The 22409-nt window shown below is 45.8% G+C and overlaps 1 protein-coding gene across 2 annotated transcripts in view; it reads right to left on the bottom strand.

The window, feature by feature from the left end:
* Window positions 1–9645: 9645 nt before the first annotated feature.
* Window positions 9646–22409, bottom strand: part of LOC130684319 (uncharacterized) — a 21964-nt gene continuing 9200 nt past the window's right edge. Inside the window, exon 2 of one of the 2 annotated variants that reach the window (XR_008998573.1) lies at window positions 9646–10167. Coding sequence is in view for 1 of the 2 variants with exons in the window: in XM_057504859.1 (XP_057360842.1) it covers window positions 18661–19338 (678 nt within the window). In the remaining variant the exon portion in view is untranslated. Of the gene's footprint in view, window positions 10168–17918; window positions 19339–22409 lie in introns of those variants that run through there. The other variant, XM_057504859.1, reaches the window with a different exon arrangement.

Here is a 22409-nt window from a genome sequence, read left to right as displayed (position 1 = left end):
TTATTTTAAAGGATTCAGATGAACAGCCAAAAGAAGAAGTACACGGGGTGAGATCCAGAAGAGTTCTGAGCACAGGAACTTCTGTCTCCACGACATTGAGATTCCCACCCTCCTTGGTGACCATGTGCATGCGTTCACCAACACAGAAGCTCTCTGAACCCTTGTGTAGGGCTTTTATGGAAGTTCCATTATGTAGGTATGGTGGGTTAAATCACTAACCATGGGTGACCGACGCAATCTCCAGTTCCTCTCCCATTCCCAAGATTGGAACTGGAGCTAAAAGTTCCAACCCTCTAATAATGCATTAGTCTTCTGGTGACCAGCCACCATCCTAAAGCTAGGACCCCAGCTACCAGTCATCTCATTAGCACACAAAAATATACTCCTATCACTCCAGAGATCCCAAGGGTCTTATAAGCTCTTTTATCAAGAACTGGAGTTAAAGACCACATATTAGAACAAAATATGTTCCTGGCACCTTTATCACTCAGGAAATTACAGGAGTTTTGGTTCTATGTCAGGAACCAAAGGCAGAGACCAAATATATATTTCTTATTATATCACATATTTTAAACACTGAATATTGATTTAGCCAATCTCACAACAAAACCACATTGAAAAGTGGGATGGAAAGCGTCTGCCATGGGAATGGGCTGAGGAAGAACTAAGGTTTCATATTCCGTAAAGTATGCCCAACAAGATTGAAAAAAATCAAAAGTAGCAACACAGCATGTAATTTAGAGACAAAGACATAAACACACACACACACACACACACACACACACACACACACATCAACTAAAGGAAGTGAAAGCGGCTGCCTTGGGAATGGCAGCATTGGAGAGACTGGGAGCAAGAACCACTGCTTTTCACAAAAAACTGATGGAAATATCTGGCTCTTTAAACTAGATATATATGTAACTTTGACAAACTTTTAAGAAAAAAATGAGAAAAAGGCAACGAAAGGGCTACAAGCAAAAATTATTCTTCCTTGGTTTTTGTAAATGGCTGTGCCTCTAAGAAGCATAGATTCATTTTCCTGTTGCAGCTAAGTACTGGACTGCTGTCCTCGGTAAACAGGAATTAGAATGATCTAATATTGCTCATAATTTTATTAAAATCTTCCAAGTATGTGTTTTTCATAATCATTTGGAGGAAGAAAGGGCAGAAGTCAATATATGAGTCATGTTTCTAAAATGGCTTGATCATCTTGCTAAGAAAAACAAAATTAATAATCTGAGAGTTCCATTTTTCAAATGTAATTATTCTCCTGATTGTTTTTCTCTCTCCCTCCCTCTGCCTTGTCCCTCCTCCGTTCCTCGAACATCCCCACCCACCATTCTTCATACACCTTCCTGGAGGCATAAGGGTGAGGGCAGTGTTGGTAATAGCAGATTAGGATCACTTCTTAGATTGAGGCCAAATGGGCTGACCCATGTCCCACCATCAATGGAATGAAGATGCTGGGAATTGGAGGATAAAATAAAGAGGCAAACGAAGAACACTGTGTTCTCACAGTGATGTGGGAGTCACACATTTCTTCTAAAACTCAATGGAGAAAGTGAGTGAAAAATGTATTCTCAATCACCAGCTTCTCCTGACCATCCCCACAGAAAGCTCCCATCATTTTGTGTGCATGAGAAATGAAGGAAATGGAGAAACGGCCGTTGGCTGCAGTGGTACAGTTTCCAAATGGGTAAACCGAGAGAAGGCCTGCAGAAGGGTTACAGGAACGCTGGCTAAGTGAGTGTGGACCCAGGTAGGGAATGGGCACTGGGCTTCCAGGCTGGTAGTTTGGTGGATTACTTAGCTTTTCTCCATCAGACCATGGTAATAAAAGTAAGAGGAGAGAAATATTTTTTTAATCACAAGGTAGTAAGTACAGAGCTCTAGGAAAGAAACACAATCTTAAGTTGAACCAACATTCACTGAAAACCTAGTATGTGGCTGGCATTATGCTAAGCACATTTGCATACATCATTTTCTCATTTAATCTTATTTAAGCATGCCATATGCACTCCAGATTTTGCTCTTTATTATTAGATAGACTGTCTTTGCCTCTGTTTTTCCCTCAGGAAAATCTAGTGACGCTGCTGCACCTCTGCCTTTGCCCTGAAATGGGAAGATCACAATGCCATGTCACGCCACAATATTTCCATTGCCTGGTGGGGTCAAAAGAAACCAGCTTTAACTACTATTCTTTAGTGACTGAATCTCAAATTTCTGAACCCAGATTGCTGTTGGGAGTAACTAACAAGTATTTGCTCATCTCTTTTTTTCTCCTCTTCCCGTGTTTCTTATTTACCACCAGGTAGCAATGAGTAAATATACCCAAGCAGGCAAACATTACAGAGAACCTAAGAAAATATCATGAGTTTCCAAAGAAAGTTATAAAAATAAAATGCTCATTGTAACATTCCACAAATTCAAATTAACTTAGAGCTGGTTTGTTGTAATGGGCACATAATTTAGTTCAGAAGACTGGCTTGAGTTTTATTTCTGACACTTTCTCAACATGTAATTTAGGATTAAGTCTCCCCTCTTTTCCACCCTTGGTGTATATAACTGTAATAATACTTGACCAGTCTGTCCACGTCAGAAGGCAAGGCATATAAAAACATTCTTGTCCATTGCTTAGCCCTACACTTATTTGGCAAAACAGGCACAAACCAGAAGAGAGAACGTAGACACAGCAAAAGAAACAAAAGGCAAACTCATGAAATTATCTATTGTTTTTCTTTTCTGAAGGGAAACATATTCTCAAACATTCCTGCTCCAAAGCCTTTCCTCATTTAAAAAAAAAAATTGCTTTTTCTGTTTCTTCCTACTGAACAATGTCAAATATTTCAACAGCTGCTTTGTCACATTTTGGAATTCTGCTCCCTTCGCTCACAACAGTCAGCGGCACTTGTTTCATCTGAGATTTCCTGCAGGGGTCTCTCTCATGGAATGGTCATCAAAGATCTTGGACTGAATGTCCTCAAAGTTCCCTGCCAGCCTGAGAAAAGAGAGACTCTTCGCCCTCTTTCCCAGCTGCTGTCAGAGAACTTTTACCTCTTTCTCGTTCACCAGTCTCTTTGGAAAAAAATCCCGCTTCACCACCTCTGCAAGTAATGCCTTCAAGCTACTCTTAATTTTCAATATGCACAATTTAAATACCTCAATCATAAAAATAAACAATCTAATGATAATAGCTTCTAAAAGTAACATTTTGCCCCTGTTTTGAACTTGACATCTGGGCAGGTAGTGGCATCCCCAACCATGGGGGTGGCCAATCAGGGATTCCACCTCACAGTAGAAATTGTGAGTTAAATTACGGTAGGTGAGATGGAATCACGGAGGAGGGCCTCCTTGCAGGAGCAGGGCCTCCTTGCAGGAGCAGGATGAGCTCTGAAATCATCAATGTGCAGCCTACCTCAGGAGGACAAGCAGCAGCAGCCTGCCCCAGAGGGCTACATTCCTGGAGGTGGGCTGGGGATTGTGACTCTAGGTTCTCCAAGTGAACCAGAACCCACTCTGACCCAGGTCTGGGAACCACCTGGAAAAGAAAGACTGAAATAGAAAGAGCCATCCTCTGGAGAAGTCACACCCCATGGCCCAGGTTTTGGGTGAGGGCACCTTAGTTGGAATGACTTAGAGATTTATCTTCCCCTGAAGAACTGTTTTGACGTGCACAAAAAGGTATATATAAGGACACCCCTTGCTTCCTAGCCAGTCTAGAGGGAAAAAAATGGATTAACGTCCTCATTAGATCATTGGTTCTTAATGAGGACAGTGCCACCCCCAAAAGAGATATTTAGGAAATTAATGTGGATGTTTTGACTGTCACCATCTTTGGGGTCACTACTGGCATTTATTGTTTGGGGGCCCCGATGTACCCATACAAAGAAGAATCTTCCCATCCTGCAGGGACTATGGGTGTCACTCATGTTAAGTGTACATCTAAGCCAAGAATTTAACTCTGCTATATATAAACACAATGTAACTTTTGCACAATTTTAATATACGATGACTTTTCTAAGAATGGAATCAGCAAAAAAAATTTTCAGTTTGGATCTTTACCACAGGTTGTTCATCATCTCAGAAAAATCACAGAATCTACAGCAACATCACCCAGGACATTAAAATTAGCAACAAAACACACCTAAATCTGTCTGCATGTGGGGCTGTAGCACTCACTTGAGTCTAGATACAGATGCAAGCATCTGTCTGCTTTATGATGTCATCTGCTGCAGTGTGCCTGAGCCATTTACATTTCAAAATACAGTATCAGTTTATTATAAATTGCTTTTCTTTATATCCTTATATTATAATTAGGACATCACACTGATTTTTAATCATGTTTTAAGTAAGTTGTATTATCTTTCAATTTTGTTTCAAGATAATATGGGACATATTCCCCAATAATTTTATAAAATGAGGGCATTGGTTCAGAGTATTTTCAATTAAATAAAATATGACACATTTATGCTATGGAATACCTGCAAACAGCTGAAAAGATTAGCTAAATATATATAAACTGATAGGGAAAAATCTCTAAGATAGTTGAATGAAGAAAGCTGTTTCAGAGAAATTTATAAAACATGTTACCAATTACATAAAAATACCAATTACATATTTTTTAAAAACACACAATGTGTGGTGATACACACATAGAGAAAGAAAATGCATGGAGGAAACCTCTGAAAAGTTTACAAAATGAACGGATAACAAGAGGATGGAATCGGAAACGGCAGTCAAGGTGGATTTCCGCTTTCTTTGCAGTGCTTGAATGGGTACAGAAAGAACACAGGTAGGTATCCTTTACATAATTAAAAATTGCTAAACTAAAAATTCTGAAGAGGACTTCCGGGGAAAAAGCCATACACAGGTTCTCATGGTTGTCATCCCCGTGCTCTCAGCCTGAATTTCTGGGTGGCCTTCTGCAGGTGCAGCCTCAGTACAGTGGGGCCACCTCCCTGGGAGCCAGCCCCTCCTGCTGAAAGGACTTCAGGTGCCGGGCAGGCCAAGGCTCCCTGGTACCCTTCAGCACTAGGCAGCCACACCTGGATTCCAGCCTCCTTCTTCATGGGCAACAGAAATGGAAAGCATTTTGACTTGGGTCCCAACCTAGTTCAGGTAGGGCCCTCCGCTGACTGACACCAGTAGGAGGTGGGCATCCAATCCAAGGTTTGCCACTCCAGGGAACAGCATTGCATTGTCCCCATCAGCCATAAAGGAGGCTTGAAACCTTTACCTGGTACAGGAAAGCTGATTTCATGCAGCCATCAAGGTAGGACTGAGCCACACTGGGCTCTCTCCCTCTCTTCCAGACCAAGACTTGACTAAGCATCAGGAGACCCGACACATAGCAGGAAAGAGGCAGGAGCATCAGAGGAGGGTTAGGGGGAACTGCTGGGCTTTCTTGCATCACTGTAGGGTAGAAGGCTTGATATGCTCTGAAGAAGTGGGCAACTCATCCCATGGTCCCACATGACTAAATCATAGGTAACCTCAGGGGTATGGTCAGCAAAAAGTGTCCCGTCTCCAAAGCTCACTGGGCTTACTGTCAATATTCAGTACAACAGAAAACATGGAACTCACCTTTTGGTAAGGCAGCTACAGCAGTAAGAGAGTACGCTCAAACAGCAGTTCGGAGGAAGATGTTCTGAACAGAAGAGATCCACCTGTATGCAGTAGCAGTGTTACTTCCCCAGGTCCCAGAAGCCTGCGGAGCAAATGACGCATCTCAGTGGCACTAGCCTCTTTGTGCCCTGCCAGCCTAGTCTGTGGATCTCCATGCCCAGCCCCCACGGGCCCCCACACACCCCACAGCTGTGCACCTGCTCCCGCAGCTGTCAGGCCCCTGCTGCTACGGTCCGTCCCAGCCGCTGTTCTGCCTGCCCGTGTCCTCGTGTCACCACCCGTGCCCTGTAGCTCCCAGACCTTGTGGAGCAGTCCTACCTCCGAGAGACACACTCTTTCCATCAACCTTAGAAAGTCAAGCAATTAAGTAACCACACGGGCTTTTTTTTCCTCAGAAGATACACTTTGGACAGGTGGCTCTGGACCAGGGCACCTGAGGAAGCGCCCTTGACAAGAGCAGAGTGCCATGACAGCTGACCCCCCTTCCTCACTCTCTCCCGACCTGGGTGCTACTTCCCTGCCTTCCAGGGTGCAGTTAGGAACACTCTTTCTGCTCCTTTATTTTTCATACAGTGTGAACCCCTGAGTTTACATTGTCAGCCATCACTAACAAACTCTCACATAAATGAGATCCCTGGTGTCTACACAGATAGATGAGGGTTAAAGGTAGTGATTAAGAATTTGACTTCTGGTGTCAGACCGTCTGGGTTTGACAGTTACCTTTACCATTATTAACATATAACCTCGAGTGGGTTACTTAACCTCCTGGATTTTGGCTTCCTTATCTGCAAATGAGTACACCACACAGGGTCGATATTCTGTCCCAGGGTCACCTGAGTGAGGGTGCAGATGAAGCCCCCACCACAACTGTCCCACGATGGGCATTTTAAAGACCTGCATTCTGACTTACACACTGTCCCATTTCTGTAGTATTGTCTTATCCTAGAACTTTTTGTGGAGAGTGGGAATTCGGAAATTATGCTGGATTGATTGTGAGACCTTCAAGTAAATAGTATTCACAGAATTGAAGATCCTAATACTGAACAGGCCTTTAGGAAATCCTGTGGTCCTGCCCAGCTATGAGTAAGACCTTATTATCCCCACAAGAGAGCCCAGTAGTTGGCTAGGGTATCAGAGAGAGGAAAGGATGGGGGATCAAAGATAGAAGGAAGTTAAGACCGCCCAATAAAATTAGGACACTTGGTCACTTCCATCGCATGTGTGTGTCTATGGCTCTTAGTATCCAACTCTCAGCTCCCTAAGGACCAAGAGAGTTTCTGGGCAATAATTATGCCTATTCACTGCTGTCCCAACAGGCCAGTTACAATTAGATGCTTTTTCAAGACTTAGTGATAAATATAATGATAATTATGATAATAACAAGGTTAGTGCCATTTTTCTGTTATCCTACTGGTTTTCTTTGTAGTTCTGATAATTCCAAGTGACGGCAAAGGATGTATTTCAAGCTGGAAAAGTAATAAAGAAAAAGGGAACAAAAACAAATCCTCCCAGTGAAATAAAAGACAAGTAAAGAACTGAGTAAACTTCATCACCTCTTCCAGATACATACCAACTTTGGGCAGAAGGCCAGACCCAAAAGCAGACTACTAACAATCCTGGGGAGATGTGCAGGGACGGAGCTGAAGAGCAAAGGAGCAGTTAAGTGACCTTTATTTTCAATCCAGCTATACTGTGGGGAGACGGAAAGCAAAACCTGCATCACAGAGCAGGGGTGCAGAGCAGGGGCGCAGAGCAGGGGCACAGAGCAGGGGTGCAGAGCAGGGACACAGGGCAGGGGTGCAGAGCAGGGACACAGGGCAGGGGTGCAGAGCAGGGGCGCAGAGCAGGGGCAGAGAGCAGGGGTGCAGAGCAGGGGGCACGGAGCAAGGGCACAGAGCAGGGGCACAGAGCAGGGGTGCATAGCTGCAGCACAGAGCAGGAGCGCAGGGCAGGGGTGCATAGCTGCAGCACAAAGCAGGAGCGCAGGGCAGGGGTGCAGAGCAGGGGCACAGAGCAGGGGCACAGAGCAGGAGGACAGAGCAGGAGCACAAGGCAGCACAAAGCAGCAGCACAGAGCAGAAGGACAGAATAGCCCAGAGCAGCACAGAGCAAACAATGGGATTAGAACACCTAAACAGACAAAAAGAAAATATTGAGGTAGTTGAAATTTCCATTCATTTCATTCTCTTACCAGGTAACAAGCAGCAGACTGATCTGGTTATAGGTAACAGTGCTTGGCATCCTATCCTTCCAAGAAAATCAAGAATCTAATCCACAAGCCCCACAATCACAACTGAGTTTCTACAAAAATCTCTACAGTGAGACAGAAAAGGAGGCTACATCCCATTGTCACACTTCACTGCAAATTTTCATAAATGTCCCCTCCAGTATCTTAGCCATTTTTAACCAGTTTTCGGCTCCAGAAGGCACCTGCCACATCTCTACATACTCTCTCATCCTTTCTCAAACCATCCTCCTCCAGGCCTCTCCAGTTCCATCTCTCACTTGCCACTGCCAACCCCATTTCTCAGTGTCCCCAGCCAGCACACCCCACTCAGACAAACAAAAGCCAGATTCTGATTCCAACTACGATTATGCACCCAATTCTGACGTGTGCACTTTTTCCCCACACCACCAACCAGGTCTGCAGCACGAGAGGTGCCCTTCAATTCAACTCAATTCTGAGATTATCTACCCCAAATAGCATCAGATTCCAGAGGTCAGGGGCTGAGTCCCACAAGACTGTGTTCCACTTCAGATGCCCGTAGTTCTGAGACTATGTATAGCAAGTCCAGGTTGTCATCTGTGCTTCTGACTGACTGGCTATAAATCAGAAGTACCCATGATCCCCTCCTCGAGTTCCACTAATTTGCTAAAGTGGCTCACAGAACTCCGGAAAACAGTTTACTTACCAGATCTCTGGTTTACTAAAAAAAAATGTAATTCAGGAACAGCCAGATGGAGGAGATGCACAGAACAAAGTATGGGAAAAGGTCAGAGCTTCCATGCCCTCCCCAGGCATGCCACTCTCCCCACATCTCTACATTCTCACCAACCCAAAGTTCCCCAAACCCCATTCTTTTTGGATTTTTAGGAAGGCTTCATTACATAGTCACGACTGATCAGATCAAGGGCCAGCAAGTTTTGACCATGGGACTCACGTGATCAGATGTGGGTTTTGAGTTCTGGTGGCCAACGGAGGAAGTGGGGGGCAGGAGGAAATCGAAGACAGTGGTCCGGGTAAGAAATAAGGGCTCAGACTTGGGCAGCAAGTGCTTTTTGCTAGTAGAATAACCAGGTATGTTGGCTAGATAGGGAGGTGAGGGAAGTTAATCAGTTCATATGTAATCATATTTATAAGGTTGTATTTTTTATTTTAAAAAGCCTTATCTCAGTGTGGAAGTAGGGGTGTTGAAGTGAATTTCTCCCTCCTGGAAAAGGCTTTAGAGATAATGGTGATGAATCAATGTGATGTTGTAATTTATAATAAATACATATTTGGTCTTAGTCTTTGTTTCTGTCAGAGCACCTGAAAATCACTGGAATTTCCTGGGCTGAGAGTGATAAAGGTATCTTTTGTTATGTTAATGAGGCGACTTTCGGAAAGTTCAAACTCCGTGCGCTGGTCACAAAGACCACCTCCAGCCTGCCTTCCTGAGCTTATTTTCACTTTGGCCTCATCCCAATCCAGCCGCTCACACCACACTGCAGCATTTCCTCACTCTACGCAGTTATCAGGCTGTTGCTGGCCTGGGCCTGTGTAAGTCTGGGGAAAGGAAATCCCGGGGCAAAATACCTCTAAAAACCAACATCACTCAAAGGGAGAAATAAAGTTTAAAACCCGTTTATGGCTTACAAACTGCAGTCTGGGGCTGTTTCTCTCTTTCCTGCTCCAGCAGAAACCAAAAACTGCCGCCCCCTCTGAAAAGAAGGGAGCGACACACAGCAGCAATTCACCGGAGAATTCCGCTTTATTGGGGAAAGGTGCTGGGTTATATAGGAAGGGGCATGGGGTGATTGTGGTGTTACTTCTACGGGGCTGGTGGCTATTGGCTAGGTGCTGGGAGTGGGAGTGGGGAGAGAGGTGATTGGTCTTTAGGTGGCGCCGTCGGGAACTGAGGACCCGGAAGAGAAGCCGGAAGTTTGCCATCTTACTGGTGAGGGCCCTTCATTCCCCCCTTTCTCCTCTATAGGGTTGTGGACGTTGCTTTCTCTCTGCTTCCTGCTGAACGGGGGCGGAGAAGGGAGTGAGGGCTTGAGGAATGGGGGGAAAGGGTTGATAGGACTCCCCACAGTAAGGACGGGTAGATGTGGACTTCCTCAGGTTGGAAATCAATGAAGGTTCCCTGTAACCATAGGTTGAGGACTTGTTGATTCCAATGGTGCCAAGAGGATACGGGTGCCAGAAGCCAGGCGTCTGTGGCCATTGTTTCCAGGAACAGTTTCCAGCGGAGAGAGGGGTCCATCTCAGCGTGTGGTGAGGAGGTCACGTGAGGGTGAGGGATCTTCTGTGGCTAAAAGCTGGTAGTTCCTGAGTAAAAGCTGGTTGAAAGTTTGATTAGAGATTTTTCCAACTTGGGATTTGATGAACTTTATTATACAAGGTAAGAAGAGACAGGCGAGAAGAATGATTATTATGGGGCCTGCAATGGGCCACAGCCAGGTAAGGAGGGGGTTTGTTAGTATTGAAGAGAATGGGTTGGAATTGGAAGCAGAGTGGAGGCTGGAGGCAAGGTCGGTGAGTTTGGTAATGTCAGTTTCCACAATGCCGGATTCGTTGATGTAATAGCAGCACTCTTCCCAAAGGAAGACGCAGGTGCCGCCCTTCTCGGCTGTAAGCAGATCTAAGGCCCACCGGTTTTGAAGGGTGACCTTAGCTAGCGAAGTGACCTGTCTTTGGAGAGAGGCCAGGGAATCGGCAGTGGATGTCAGGGCTCCCTCAAGTTTGGCGTTGAGATTTCTAATTGCCCATAGAGAGTGACTCAAGGCTCCTCTCGAAAACCGTGCCCCAATGGCTGAGGTGGTCAAAGAGATACCGACCATGATGGGAAGGAAAGCAGCCCTTTATGTGCGCGAGGGCAAGGGAGGTTGGAGCTCAAGAAATTCTACCATGCTGTAAAGTGTAAGCTGTGGGATTAGGGTGACGAGAATGCAGGGTATATCAGAGTTGGGAGGCAGTGAGTTGAAAAGACTGCCATTACACTAAAAGAAGTGTCCCGGTTGAGTGAATGTCTTAGAGCCGGAGGTAGGGGTGTAGATAGAGAGGCAGTGAAGTGCGCTGGAGGGGGACAGAGTTGGGCTTACACAGTGGTGGATGGTGAGATATCTGCATATTCTGGTTCCCATAGGGGTATGTCTGCCAGGGGGGGAAGGTTGTCCTTCTGCATGGAAGGAATAGTTGGAAATATTAAGGGACACAGCGGCCAGCAGTGGGCGCTGTAGTGATGCGCACAAGAAACAATTGGTGGTGTTGAGGGTGTGGTTGAGAAAGATGGTGGTGTCTTGAATAAGCTGTAACTAAGAGTAGGAGGAATAAGAAGATGAAGAAGTGCCGTCAAGAGTTTGGATAATGACTTTTTCGGAATGTCCGATATCTGATGCAACTTGAGAGATCTGGGAGTGAGAGGGAACATACTCTCAAGAGATATGAAGGGTACCGTGGGGGGTCAAGGACCCCCAATAGTAAACTGAGGCTGTGACCCCGGCGACTCATCGAGAGTCCTAGGGATCTGGAATTGATAAGGAGAATGAGCCATTGGGGTATTTCATGAAATGGTTGGAGGAGTAATACTGTGGGTACCAGGAGTTACCCATGTAGTGAATGGCGCAAGACCAGTAGGGACATCCCCCGTAGGTGTCTTGCCATTGCCTGCAATAGGCTTGTCTTTGGTCATAGAGGAAGCAAAGGTAGGGAGAATAAAGGTAGCTGCTAGTGAACACTTCGGTGGAGGGAGGAAAGTGGAGGTATAAAGGCTCGGAGCAGCCTTTCAGAGGGCAGTCTGATGTGGCAATGAGGGCAGTAACTTTTGTTTGATGCTGTGTGTAAGTCTGTCTTACTTTGAATCGCCATACAAAGGAGGCTGGGGTGGCGGGGAAGACAATAGGAATGAGGAGAAAAAGCAAGAGAGCGAGGGAGCAGTAAAGGAGGAAAAAGTCATGATTTGGGTATGGATGGCAAAGGGGTGAACAGGATTTTGGAGGAAAGAGGACAGTAAGGTCAGGAGTCTGGAGGGAGGGAGTCTGTAAACTTTTGTAGGTTAAGAGATCTTTTAGGTGATGTGGGGACAGAATGGTAAGGGGTGCCCCGAATGTCAGTTTATGAGCTTCTTTCTGCAAGAGCTGCCCAGCGGCTAATGCCCGTAGGCAGGGGGCCCATCCCTGAACTGTGGGGTCTAATTGCTTGGAAAGATAAGCTACTGGGGCAAAGGATGGGCTATAATATTGGCCTAGGACTCTTAGAGCTTGACTGGACCTCTCATGAGTGTATAATGAGAAGGGCTTCGACAAATCAGGAAGATGGAGAGCTGGGGCTTCCACAAGGGCTCCACGGAGCTTAATGAAGGAGTGTCAGGGTGAGAAGGATAATGGTTCTTCAGGGGGGCCTTTGCTGAGGTCGTATAGGGGTCTTGCCAACAGGGAGAAGTTAGGGATCCACACTCTAAAATACTTAGCCAGGCCTTGAAAGGAAAGGATTTCTGTCTTGGTTTTGGGAACGGGCAGGTCAGAGAGGAGCCGTTTTCTGTCTAAGGTAATGGACTTTCTTTGTTGAGATAGAAGAAATCAGAGGTAAGTGACAGAAGGGGAAGAGATTTGAGCTTTGATGGGGGATACCCGGTAACCTCTGGAAGCTAGAAGGTTAAGTAGGGAGGCAGTGTCAAGTTGAGACTGTTCCCACGAGGACTGTAGAGTAGAAGATCGTCCACGTATTGTAGTAAGGTGGACTCAGAAGCCTCGTGGCAAAACAGTCCAAGTGAGTTGTTCAGAATGTCTTGTGTATGGGTCCGTCCAGGTGAAGGCGAAAAAATCTTGGGAGGAGGGGTCTCGGGAGGCCAAGGCAGGGCAGCGATAAAAGGGTGTATGGATTTGGGAGTAAGGGATGGATAGGGACGATGGCCATGTTGATTAAGCGAAGGTCTTGGAAGAGGCGGAAAGATCTGTTGGTTTTTTTTAACAGCTAATATAGGGGTATTAAATGGAGAGTGAGTGGGTCTGAGGTAATTTTTGTTTAAAAGATCTTGAATGATGGGTTGGAGGCCTATGAGGGCTGAAGTGGTTGGGGGGTATTGGGCCTGACAGATATACTGAGAGGGGTCACGTAATTTGATAGAGGCAGGAGGACATAGAGCCACGGAGGGGCTTGTAATGTCCCAAACTCTGGGATTTACAGGGTGTATGAGGGCGGAACTGGAGCTTTCATTGGGTAGAGGGGGGTCGTCGGCTATGAGGGCCATCAGAAGGGGGTACTGGGGGCTGTGGGAGTGGATATAGTTATGGAAACATGGAGGAGAGAAAGGATGTCCCGTCCTAGTAAGGGGATGGGACACTGGGGCATAACCAGGAAGGAGTGGGAGAAAGGTATGGGATTGCCTTGGATTGTGCATAAAAGGAGGGGGGGGTGTTTAATGGGAAAATCTATTTACCTCCTACCCCGACTATAGGAGTAATGGCAGGCGTGGTAGGGCCCCGGTATTCCTGCAAGACTGAGAAGGTGGCTCCTGTATCTAGGAGGAAGGAGATGGGGCGACTATCTACTATTAAAGTAACTCTGGGCTCTTGTTTGGTGATGGAAATGGTCGGGCGAGAAGCCCCCGGGCCCCGTCAATCTTCTTCTGCCAGGCCCACTATGGTGGGCTTAGGGTGGGGGTTGTTCGTCCAGCCTCCCCTTCGGGTGGCTGGGCAATCAGACCTCTAGTGGCCCTTTTTGTGGCATCTGGGGCATGGGGTGGTAGGAGATCTGGGGGAGGGGCACACCCTTGACCAATGTCCTTCTTTTCCGCACTTGAAACAAGCTCCAGGGGGGAGCTTGTTTGTAGAGGGGCGCCCAGGTTGTGGTTTTATCAGCTGGGCCAACATTTGGAAATTGGCCTGATCAGCCTTTTGTTTACGGCGTTCTTTCTCCTCCTCCTGGTTATGGAAGACTTTAAAGGCCACTGTTAGGATCTCAGTCTGTGGGGTAGCGGGGCCCTGTTCTAACTTTTTGAGTTTAGCTTTAATGTCGGGGTAGCTTTGAGCCAGGAAGTATGTCATAAGGACATGTCTCCCGTCAGGCGTTTCTGGGTCCAGGCTGGTAAACTGTAATAGGGCTTGGGTGAGTCTGTCTAAGAACTCGGAGGAAGCTTTTGAAAATTGACTATTTACGAGCTGCTTTTTTCAGACTTGCTATTAAGCAGCAGGCGAAGATATCTTGAGGGCAGAGTCTCATGGTGGTGTTATAATCTCAGTGTGGGTCTTGTTCGGGGACAGCGGTGGGGCCAGGGGGATAGGTGGGGTCAGTCCTGTGGGTTTAGGTGGCGTGCATTTGGGCAAAGTCTCAAACTCGTCTATGCTCTTCAGGAAGGAGGGTATTGGCCAGGAGCATGAAAATGTCATGATGTGTGAGGCTGTATGACTGGAGGGTCTACTGAAACTCTCTGATATATGTTGTGGGATCAGTGGAAAAGGAACGTAGGCGTTTCTCAAGTTGGGCTAAATCTCTTGAGAAAGGGACATGAACGTGCACGATGTCTTCGGATTTTGCTACCTCCCGGAGGGGGTGGCGATAATTTTGGGAGGCCTTCGGGACCGAGTCTGAGGGGGACTGAAGGGTTCTGGCTCAGTCTGTGGGGGAGAAACAGGTGATGGGGGCAAAGACAGAGGAGGCTCTTGGAACTTAGTTAGAGGGGGGCTGAAAGGCTCAGGCTTGATGTGCAGGGGGGTGAGGTGGGGGAGGAGATGGTGGTGGAGGAAGGGGGAGGGGCTGTTGTAGGAGAGGAGGGGGAAGGGAGTGGGCGGGAGGCTTCTGCAGGGGAGACGGCTTGCAGGCCAGGAGAACTTGGGTGGAGGCGGGGGAGGAGGCGGAAAGCTTCGGTATAGGGAATCTCCTTCCATTTTTTCAGGCACTGGCAGTAGTTAAAGAGATGGCGAGTGATGTTAGGATCAAGAGTTCCCCCTGCGGGCCATTGGTTGTGATTGTCTAGGGGGTATGTCGGCCAATCTTGGGAGCAGTATTTACGGAGAAGTTTTGGTTTTATATCAGGCGTCAGGGAGAGGGTGGCTAGATACTTGAGCAGGCATTCAAGAGGTGAGCTTCCAGGGAGGGATGAGGAGGCTCCCATGGCTAAAGGACAGAGAAGGAGACACACAGGGGAAGACGAACGGAGACCCTCGGACTGGGAGCAGACGGCAAGGAGACAAAGGGCGTCCCCGATGATCCTCGGGGGTCGGCGGAAACTCGTACACGAGTCGGTTTCTTAGGAAGTGTGGGTCGTCACCCAGACTTCTCTAAGAAGGCAGAGTGCCGGAGTCCGAGGCACCTAGTACTAGGAGTTTTCGGCAGACAGAACGGATTTCGGCAGGCAGAACGGAAGGAGGAAGGGGAAAAAGGGAGCGTTCTCATCCACAAAGGAGTCACCTCGTTTATGGCTGTTGGAGGGGGCTGAGGGTCCGCCGCAGCCGTGAAGGCCTGAGGCGGGGAGAGTTCCCTCCTCGTCCCCGGGCGTCAGGGCCTTGCCGGACGATCACGGTCAATGGCGCTGCGATAGCTCGGGGAAGAGCGGCCCACCCGGGGGAAAACTTACCCAAAGGCCAGAGAGGAGTGGTGAGTGTGAGGAGCCAGAGCCGGAAAAAGAGGACGAGGGCAAGCTGCTGCTGGTGTCGGGGGGAAGACAGGGCCCAGTTGGGGTGTCCCGTCTCCCAGGTTTTGGCACCAATGAAAGGAAGGAGTGACACACAGCAGCAATTCACCAGAGAATTCCGCTTTATTGTGGAAAGGTGCTGGGTTATATAGGAAGGGGCATGGGGTGATTGTGGTGTTACTTCTACGGGGCTGGTGGCTATTGGCTAGGTGCTGGGAGTGGGAGTGGGGAGAGAGCTTTTTCTTTAAGACTGGGAACAAGACTCTCCTCACTTCTATTCAACATAGTACTGGAGGTCCTTGCCATGGTGATCAGACAACACAAAGAAATAAAAGGCATCCAGATTGGTAAAGAAGTTAAACTGTCACTGTTTGCAGATGACATGATAGTGTACATAAAAAACTCTAAAGAATCCACTCCAAAACTACTAAATAATATCTGAATTCACCAAAGTTGCAGGATACAAAATTAATATGCAGAAATCTGTGGCATTCCTATACACTAACAATGAACTGGCAGAGAGAGAAATCAGGAAAACAATTCCATTCACAGTTGCATTAAAAAGAATAAAACATCTAGGAATAAATTTAACCAAGGAAGTGAAAGATCTATACTCTGAACACTACAAGAAACTCTTGAGAGAAATTAAATACCAACAAATGGAAACACATCCCGTGCTCATGGATAGGAAAAATTAATATTATCAAAATGGCCATCCTGCCTAAAGCAATCTACAGATTCAGTGCAATTCCTATCAAAATACTAACAGCATTCTTTAACCAACTAGAGAAAATCATTCTAAAATTCATATGGAACCACAAAAGACCCCGAATAGCCAAAGCAATCCTGAGAAGGAAGAATAAAGCTGGGAGAACTATGCCCCCCAACTTCAAGCTCTACTACAAAGTCACAGTAATCAAGACAATTTGGTACTGGTGCAAGAACAGACCCATAGACCAATGGAACAGACTAGAGAGCCCAGATATAAATCCAAGCATATATGGTCAGTTAATATATGATAAAGGAGCCATGGACATACAATGGGGAAATGACAGCCTTTTCAACAGCTGGTGTTGGCAAAACTGGACAGCTACATGCAAGAGAATGAAACTGGATCATTGTTTAACCGATACACAAAAGTAAACTTGAAATGGATCAAAGACCTGAATGTAAATCATGAAACATAAAACTCTTAGAAGACAACATAGGCAAAAATTTCCAGAATATCAGCATGAGCAACTTCTTAATGAATGCATCTTCTTGAGCAAGGAAAACAAAAGGAAAAATGAACTCATGGGACTACATCAAACTAAAAAGTTTCTGTATGGCCAAGGACACCATCAACAGAACAAAAAGGCATCCAACAGTATGGGAGAACATATTTGTAAATGACATATTCAACAAGGGGTTAACATCCAAAATATATGAAGAACTTACACACCTCGACACCCAAAAAGCAAATAACCCGATTAAAAAATGGGCAGAGGATATGAAGAGACAGTTCTCCAAAGAAGAAATTCAGATGGCCAACAGACACATGAAAAGATGCTCCACATCACTAATCATCAGGGAAATGCAAATTAAAACCACAATGAGATATCACCTCACACCATCCAAAAGACCAAGAACAACAAATGCTGGTGAGGATGTGGAGAAAGGGGAACCCTCCTACATGCTGGTGGGAATGTAAGCTAGTTCAACCATTTTGGAAAGCAATATGGAGATTCCTCAAAAAACTTAAAATAGAAATACCATTTGACCCTGGAATTCCACTCCTTAGAATTTACCCAAAGAATACAACTTCTCAGATTCAAAAAGACATATGCACCCCTATGTTTATTGCAGCAGCACTATTTGCAATAGCCAAGATATGGAAGCAACCTAAGTGTCCATCAGTAGATGAATGGATAAAGATGTGGTACATATACACAATGGAATACTATTCAGCCATAGGAAAGAAACAAATCCTACCATTTTCAACAACATGGATGGAGCTGGAGGACATTATGCTCAGTGAAATAAGCCAGGCAGAGAAAGACAAGTGCCAAATGATTTATCTCATTTATGGAGTATAACAATTAAGCAAAACTGAAGGAACAAAATGGCAGTAGACTCAGAGACTCCAAGAATGAACTAGTGGTTACCAAAGGGGAGGGGTGGGGGAGAGTGGGTGGGGAGGGAGGGAGAAGGGGATTGAGGGGTATTATGTTTAATACACATGGTGTGGGGGATCACGGGGAGAACAGTGTAGCACAGAGAAGGCAAATAGTGACTCTGTGGCATCTTACTACACTGATTGACTGCATTGGGGTATGGGGGTGGGGCTTGATAATAGGGGTAAATGTAGTAACCACATTTTTTTCATGTGAAACCTTCATAAGAGTGTATATCAATAATACCTTAATAAAAAAATTTTTTAATAATAATAAAAAAATTAAATCAGACAAGATATTCTGGAAATGTTACAATTTTACCCACAGGCCACCCCTCCAGAAATCTCACCTTACAATTTACTTGTTCCCCCTCTTCCAACCTATCTAATAACATACAATAGCAACAGCAGTAAAATCTTGATAATCTCAAGCCAGAGGATTCAGCCATGCCGACTGAGTAAATGTACTTTACAGCACAATCTCTCACTAGGCACAAAATATGTTTCTACACTTGTTTACTCATTCCTAACAACTATGCTAGATTGCTCACAGAACTTTTACCAAACATCAGACAAAGTCAAGCCTCTCTTTAAACATTTTTGTCTTGACAACAACAACACAATATGATAATTCTCAAGCCAGAGGATTCAGATAGGTTCAAAGTCCCATACAGATTAAGTCCAAAGCTCATCCATTCCAGCCATCACCGCTGCAGCTGCAGCAGGGGGCGCATCCAAGACACAAGAACTGTAGAAGCAATAACTGTGATGGTGGGGGGTCACTTTGCTGTTATTCCAGGAATACACAGGAGGCCAGCTTCCAGCCCTTCTCCCCAAAGTGTCAGAAGAGCCAGCCATCACTGGTGGAAATGTCCAGGGCCACATACATTTTACTCCTCATTGCTGCACCCATCCTTGCAATCCATGTCTAATAAAGTGGGTGCCTTGATTGCTCCCAATAACTGGCGACCGACCATAGGCTGCAAAGAGACGCTCTAGGCACCTCTTGGTGGTTTGCTGATCTGCACAATGTGCAGAGCACTCCTGGGCTCAGCTGACTTCTTCAAAGGTCAATGGCAAGCCCCACCAATGGGCCCACATTGTCTTTTGCCCTGCATGCAACAAACACTGATGTAGCCATTGGGCCACATCAGAGGCAGGCTTTCTTTCTAGCCAGTGCACCTGGGCCAATGTGTCTGCTTCATCCTTCTCTGGGGATGCCAAAGGCAAATGGCCAGTCACATGATATACACTAGGTGTCTGTGCCACACCACTCCATGGCCTTTGGGTCCAGTCTCTCACCCACCCCGTGATGGGATAGGTGGTTATTACCTTGGTCGGAGCTGTTCCAGCGATGGGCTCCATAGCCAGCAAGGCGTGGTACACAGCAGCCAGCTGCTTCTCTATCAAGGTGTACCGGACCTCTGCTCCTTTCCATGGTTGTGGCCAGGCTCCGGCCGGCAGCAGGAGCAGCAGCAGTGGCAGAAGCAGTAGCCTTAGGCTCGGGCCACAGACTGGGGTCGGCGTGGCCAGCAGCAGGGGTGACACCTCCACGACCACACGAGTGTAGACACATATCCCTTGGCGTGAGCGCCACTTCTCCCCATCATTTCTAGGGGTGGCCCTCCCAAAGGTCGCACCCATTATAACAGATTTCAGGTTCAGAGGAACTGTGCCGACTGCACCAGATGTAAGTCCAGGGAAAGGAAATTCCAGGGCAAAATACCTCTAAAAACCGACATCAGTCAAAGGGAGAAATAAAGTTTAAAACCTGTTTATTGCTTACAAACTTCAGTCTGCAGCTGTTTCTTTCCTGCTCCAGCAGAAGCCAAAAACCGGCCCTCTTTCTCACCTCTCCGGTAGAGATAAGCCCTCCTTTGCCCAGGTAATTACCCATTGATATGGAGATGACCTTCTCTCCACCCCTGAGGAATGATGCAAATGTACTAAAGTCATACTTATTTCCGCCACTGAATGCCTATTGATACGCAGATGTACTAAATAAAGCCAGGTGAGATATTTTGGAAATGTTACAAGTTTACCCACAACCTGAAAACAGCCTTTGCTGCACAAATGACTCTCACCAGCCCTTGCAGTAACACGCTGCCACAAGCCCTCTCAGCTCTCACTTAGACTAAGCCCCCTAACTTATCCCTTCTTCTGCCTTTGGCCCTCAGCCTACAACCCCACCCCTATGTATTCTCCACACACTAGCCAGAGTGACCCTTGAAAGGGTAAGTCAGAACATTAATCTCCTTTGACCCCTCTAAGGGTCCTCATCTCACTCAATGAAAATGCCAAAAGGTCTTTAAAATGGCCTTGGAAGGCCCCATATGTGCTGACCCGCACATAGTGCCTCTCTATTCCCAGCTTCCTTCTTACTTGCTCTGATCGGAAACACTGGCCCCCTTGTCCTGTGAAGTTCTGCACATGCCTGTCCAGGGTCCAGGGCTGTGTCCTCTATCTGGGTTGTTCTGCCCTCCGAGCTGGATCTTCCTGGCATGCTCTCTCCTCTCCTCAATTCTCTGCCCAACACTCACCTTATCTGTATAAAATAGAGACCTCCCTGGATAATCCTTATCCTCTTACCCTCTTTTAATTTTTCTCCCAGTATTTCTGACCAACTGAAAAACATACTTTGTTATTTGTTGTGTACTGCCTGGCTCCCTCCCCTAGAATGTAAACTCAAGAAGGGCAGATATTTTTTCTTGTTTACCAGTGTGTACCCAGCACTTACAACAGTGTCTAGCTCCTAACAGGGGCTCAAAAATTTTTGTGGAATGAATGAATGAACTGTCCTATTGAAGACACAACACCAGGCCCAAGGCAAAGGCTACCTTTATCATATATGCTTCCTGTCAAAATCAACCTCCCATATTCACATGGCAGTTTGCTTCTGCCTCCACCTGAGGATTTACTGGAGCTGCCTCCCAGTTGGGTGCATCCCTACACAAACAAAAAGCACTGCTCCTCCCGAACAGCCAAAGCAATCCTGAGAAGAAAGAGAAAAGCTGGGGGGATTACACTCCCTGACTTCAAGCTCTACTACAACACCACAGTAATCAAGACAATTTGGTACTAGCACAAGAACAGAGCCAATGACCAATGGAACAGACTAGAGAGCCCAGATATAAATCCAAGCATATACGGTCAATTAATATATGATAAAGGAGCCACAGACATATAATGGGGAAATGACAGCCTCTTCAACAACTGGTGTTGGCAAAACTGGACAGCTACATGTAAGAGAATGAAACTGGATTATTGTCTAACCCCATACACAAAAGTAAACTCAAAATAGATCAAAGACCTTAATGTAAGTCATGAAACATAGAACTCTTAGAAGACAATATAGGCAATAATCTCCTGAATATAAACATGAGCAACTTTTTCCTGAACACATCTCCTTGGGCAAGGGAAACAAAAGCAAAAATGAACAAATGGGACTACATCAAACTAAAAAGCTTCTGTACAGCAAAGGACACCATCAGTAGAATAAAAAGGCATCCTACAGTATGGGAGAATATATTTGCAAACAACATATCCAACAAGGGGTTAATGTCCAAAATATATAAAGAACCCACAAGCCTCAACACCTAAAAAACAAATAACCCTATAAAAAATGGGCAGAGGATATAAACAGACAATTCTCCAAAGAAGAAATTCAGATGGCCAATAGACACATGAAAAGATGCTCCACATTGCTAATTATCAGGGAAATACAAATTAAAACCACAATGAGATATCACCTCACACCAGTTAGGGTGGCCAACATCAAAAAGACAAGAAACAACAAATGCTGGCATGGATTCAGAGAAAGGGGAACCCTCCTACACTGCTGGTGGGAATGTAAGCTAGTTCAACCACTGTGGAAAGCAATATGGAGGTTCCTCAAAAAACTAAAAGTAGAAATACTATTTGACCCAGGAATTCCATTCCTAGGAATTTACCCAATGAAAACAAGATCCCAGATTCAAAAAGACATATGCACCCCTATGTTTATCACAGCACTATTTACAATAGCCAAGATATGGAAGCAACCTAAGTGTCCATCAGTAGATGAATGGATAAAGAAGATGTGGTACATATACACAATGGAATACTATTCAGCCATAAGAAAGGAACAAATCCTACCATATGCAACAACATGGATGGAGCTGGAGGACATTATGCTCAGTGAAATAAGCCAGGCAGAGAAAGACAAGTGCCAAATGATTTATCTCATTTATGGAGTATAACAATTAAGCAAAACTGAAGGAACAAAATGGCAGTAGACTCAGAGACTCCAAGAATGAACTAGTGGTTACCAAAGGGGAGGGGTGGGGGAGAGTGGGTGGGGAGGGAGGGAGAAGGGGATTGAGGGGTATTATGTTTAATACACATGGTGTGGGGGATCACGGGGAGAACAGTGTAGCACAGAGAAGGCAAATAGTGACTCTGTGGCATCTTACTACACTGATTGACTGCATTGGGGTATGGGGGTGGGGCTTGATAATAGGGGTAAATGTAGTGACATTATTTTTATTGTGAAACCTTCATAAGAGTGTATACCAATGATACCTTAATTAAAAAAAAAAAAAGCAGTTCTCCTAAAAGGTAGATGAACCACTTGTATGTGAGGAAACTGAATCTCAGAGAGGTTAAGAAAAATGCCTGTGGTCTTATACCAAGGAGCAGAAAACCAGAATTTTCCAAGTCAATCTAAACCCAAAAGCTACTAAACATCCTTCACTAACTTTCAGTGCCTCTCAAAAAACAAACAAACTTTCTCACTACCCAGCTAGGAGAACTATCAAGGC

The sequence above is a fragment of the Manis pentadactyla genome, chromosome 7 (assembly GCF_030020395.1).
Source record: "Manis pentadactyla isolate mManPen7 chromosome 7, mManPen7.hap1, whole genome shotgun sequence".
Lineage (NCBI taxonomy): Eukaryota > Metazoa > Chordata > Mammalia > Pholidota > Manidae > Manis > Manis pentadactyla.
Note: the sequence above shows the minus strand (reverse complement) of the source record. Positions and strands in the feature narration are given on the sequence as shown.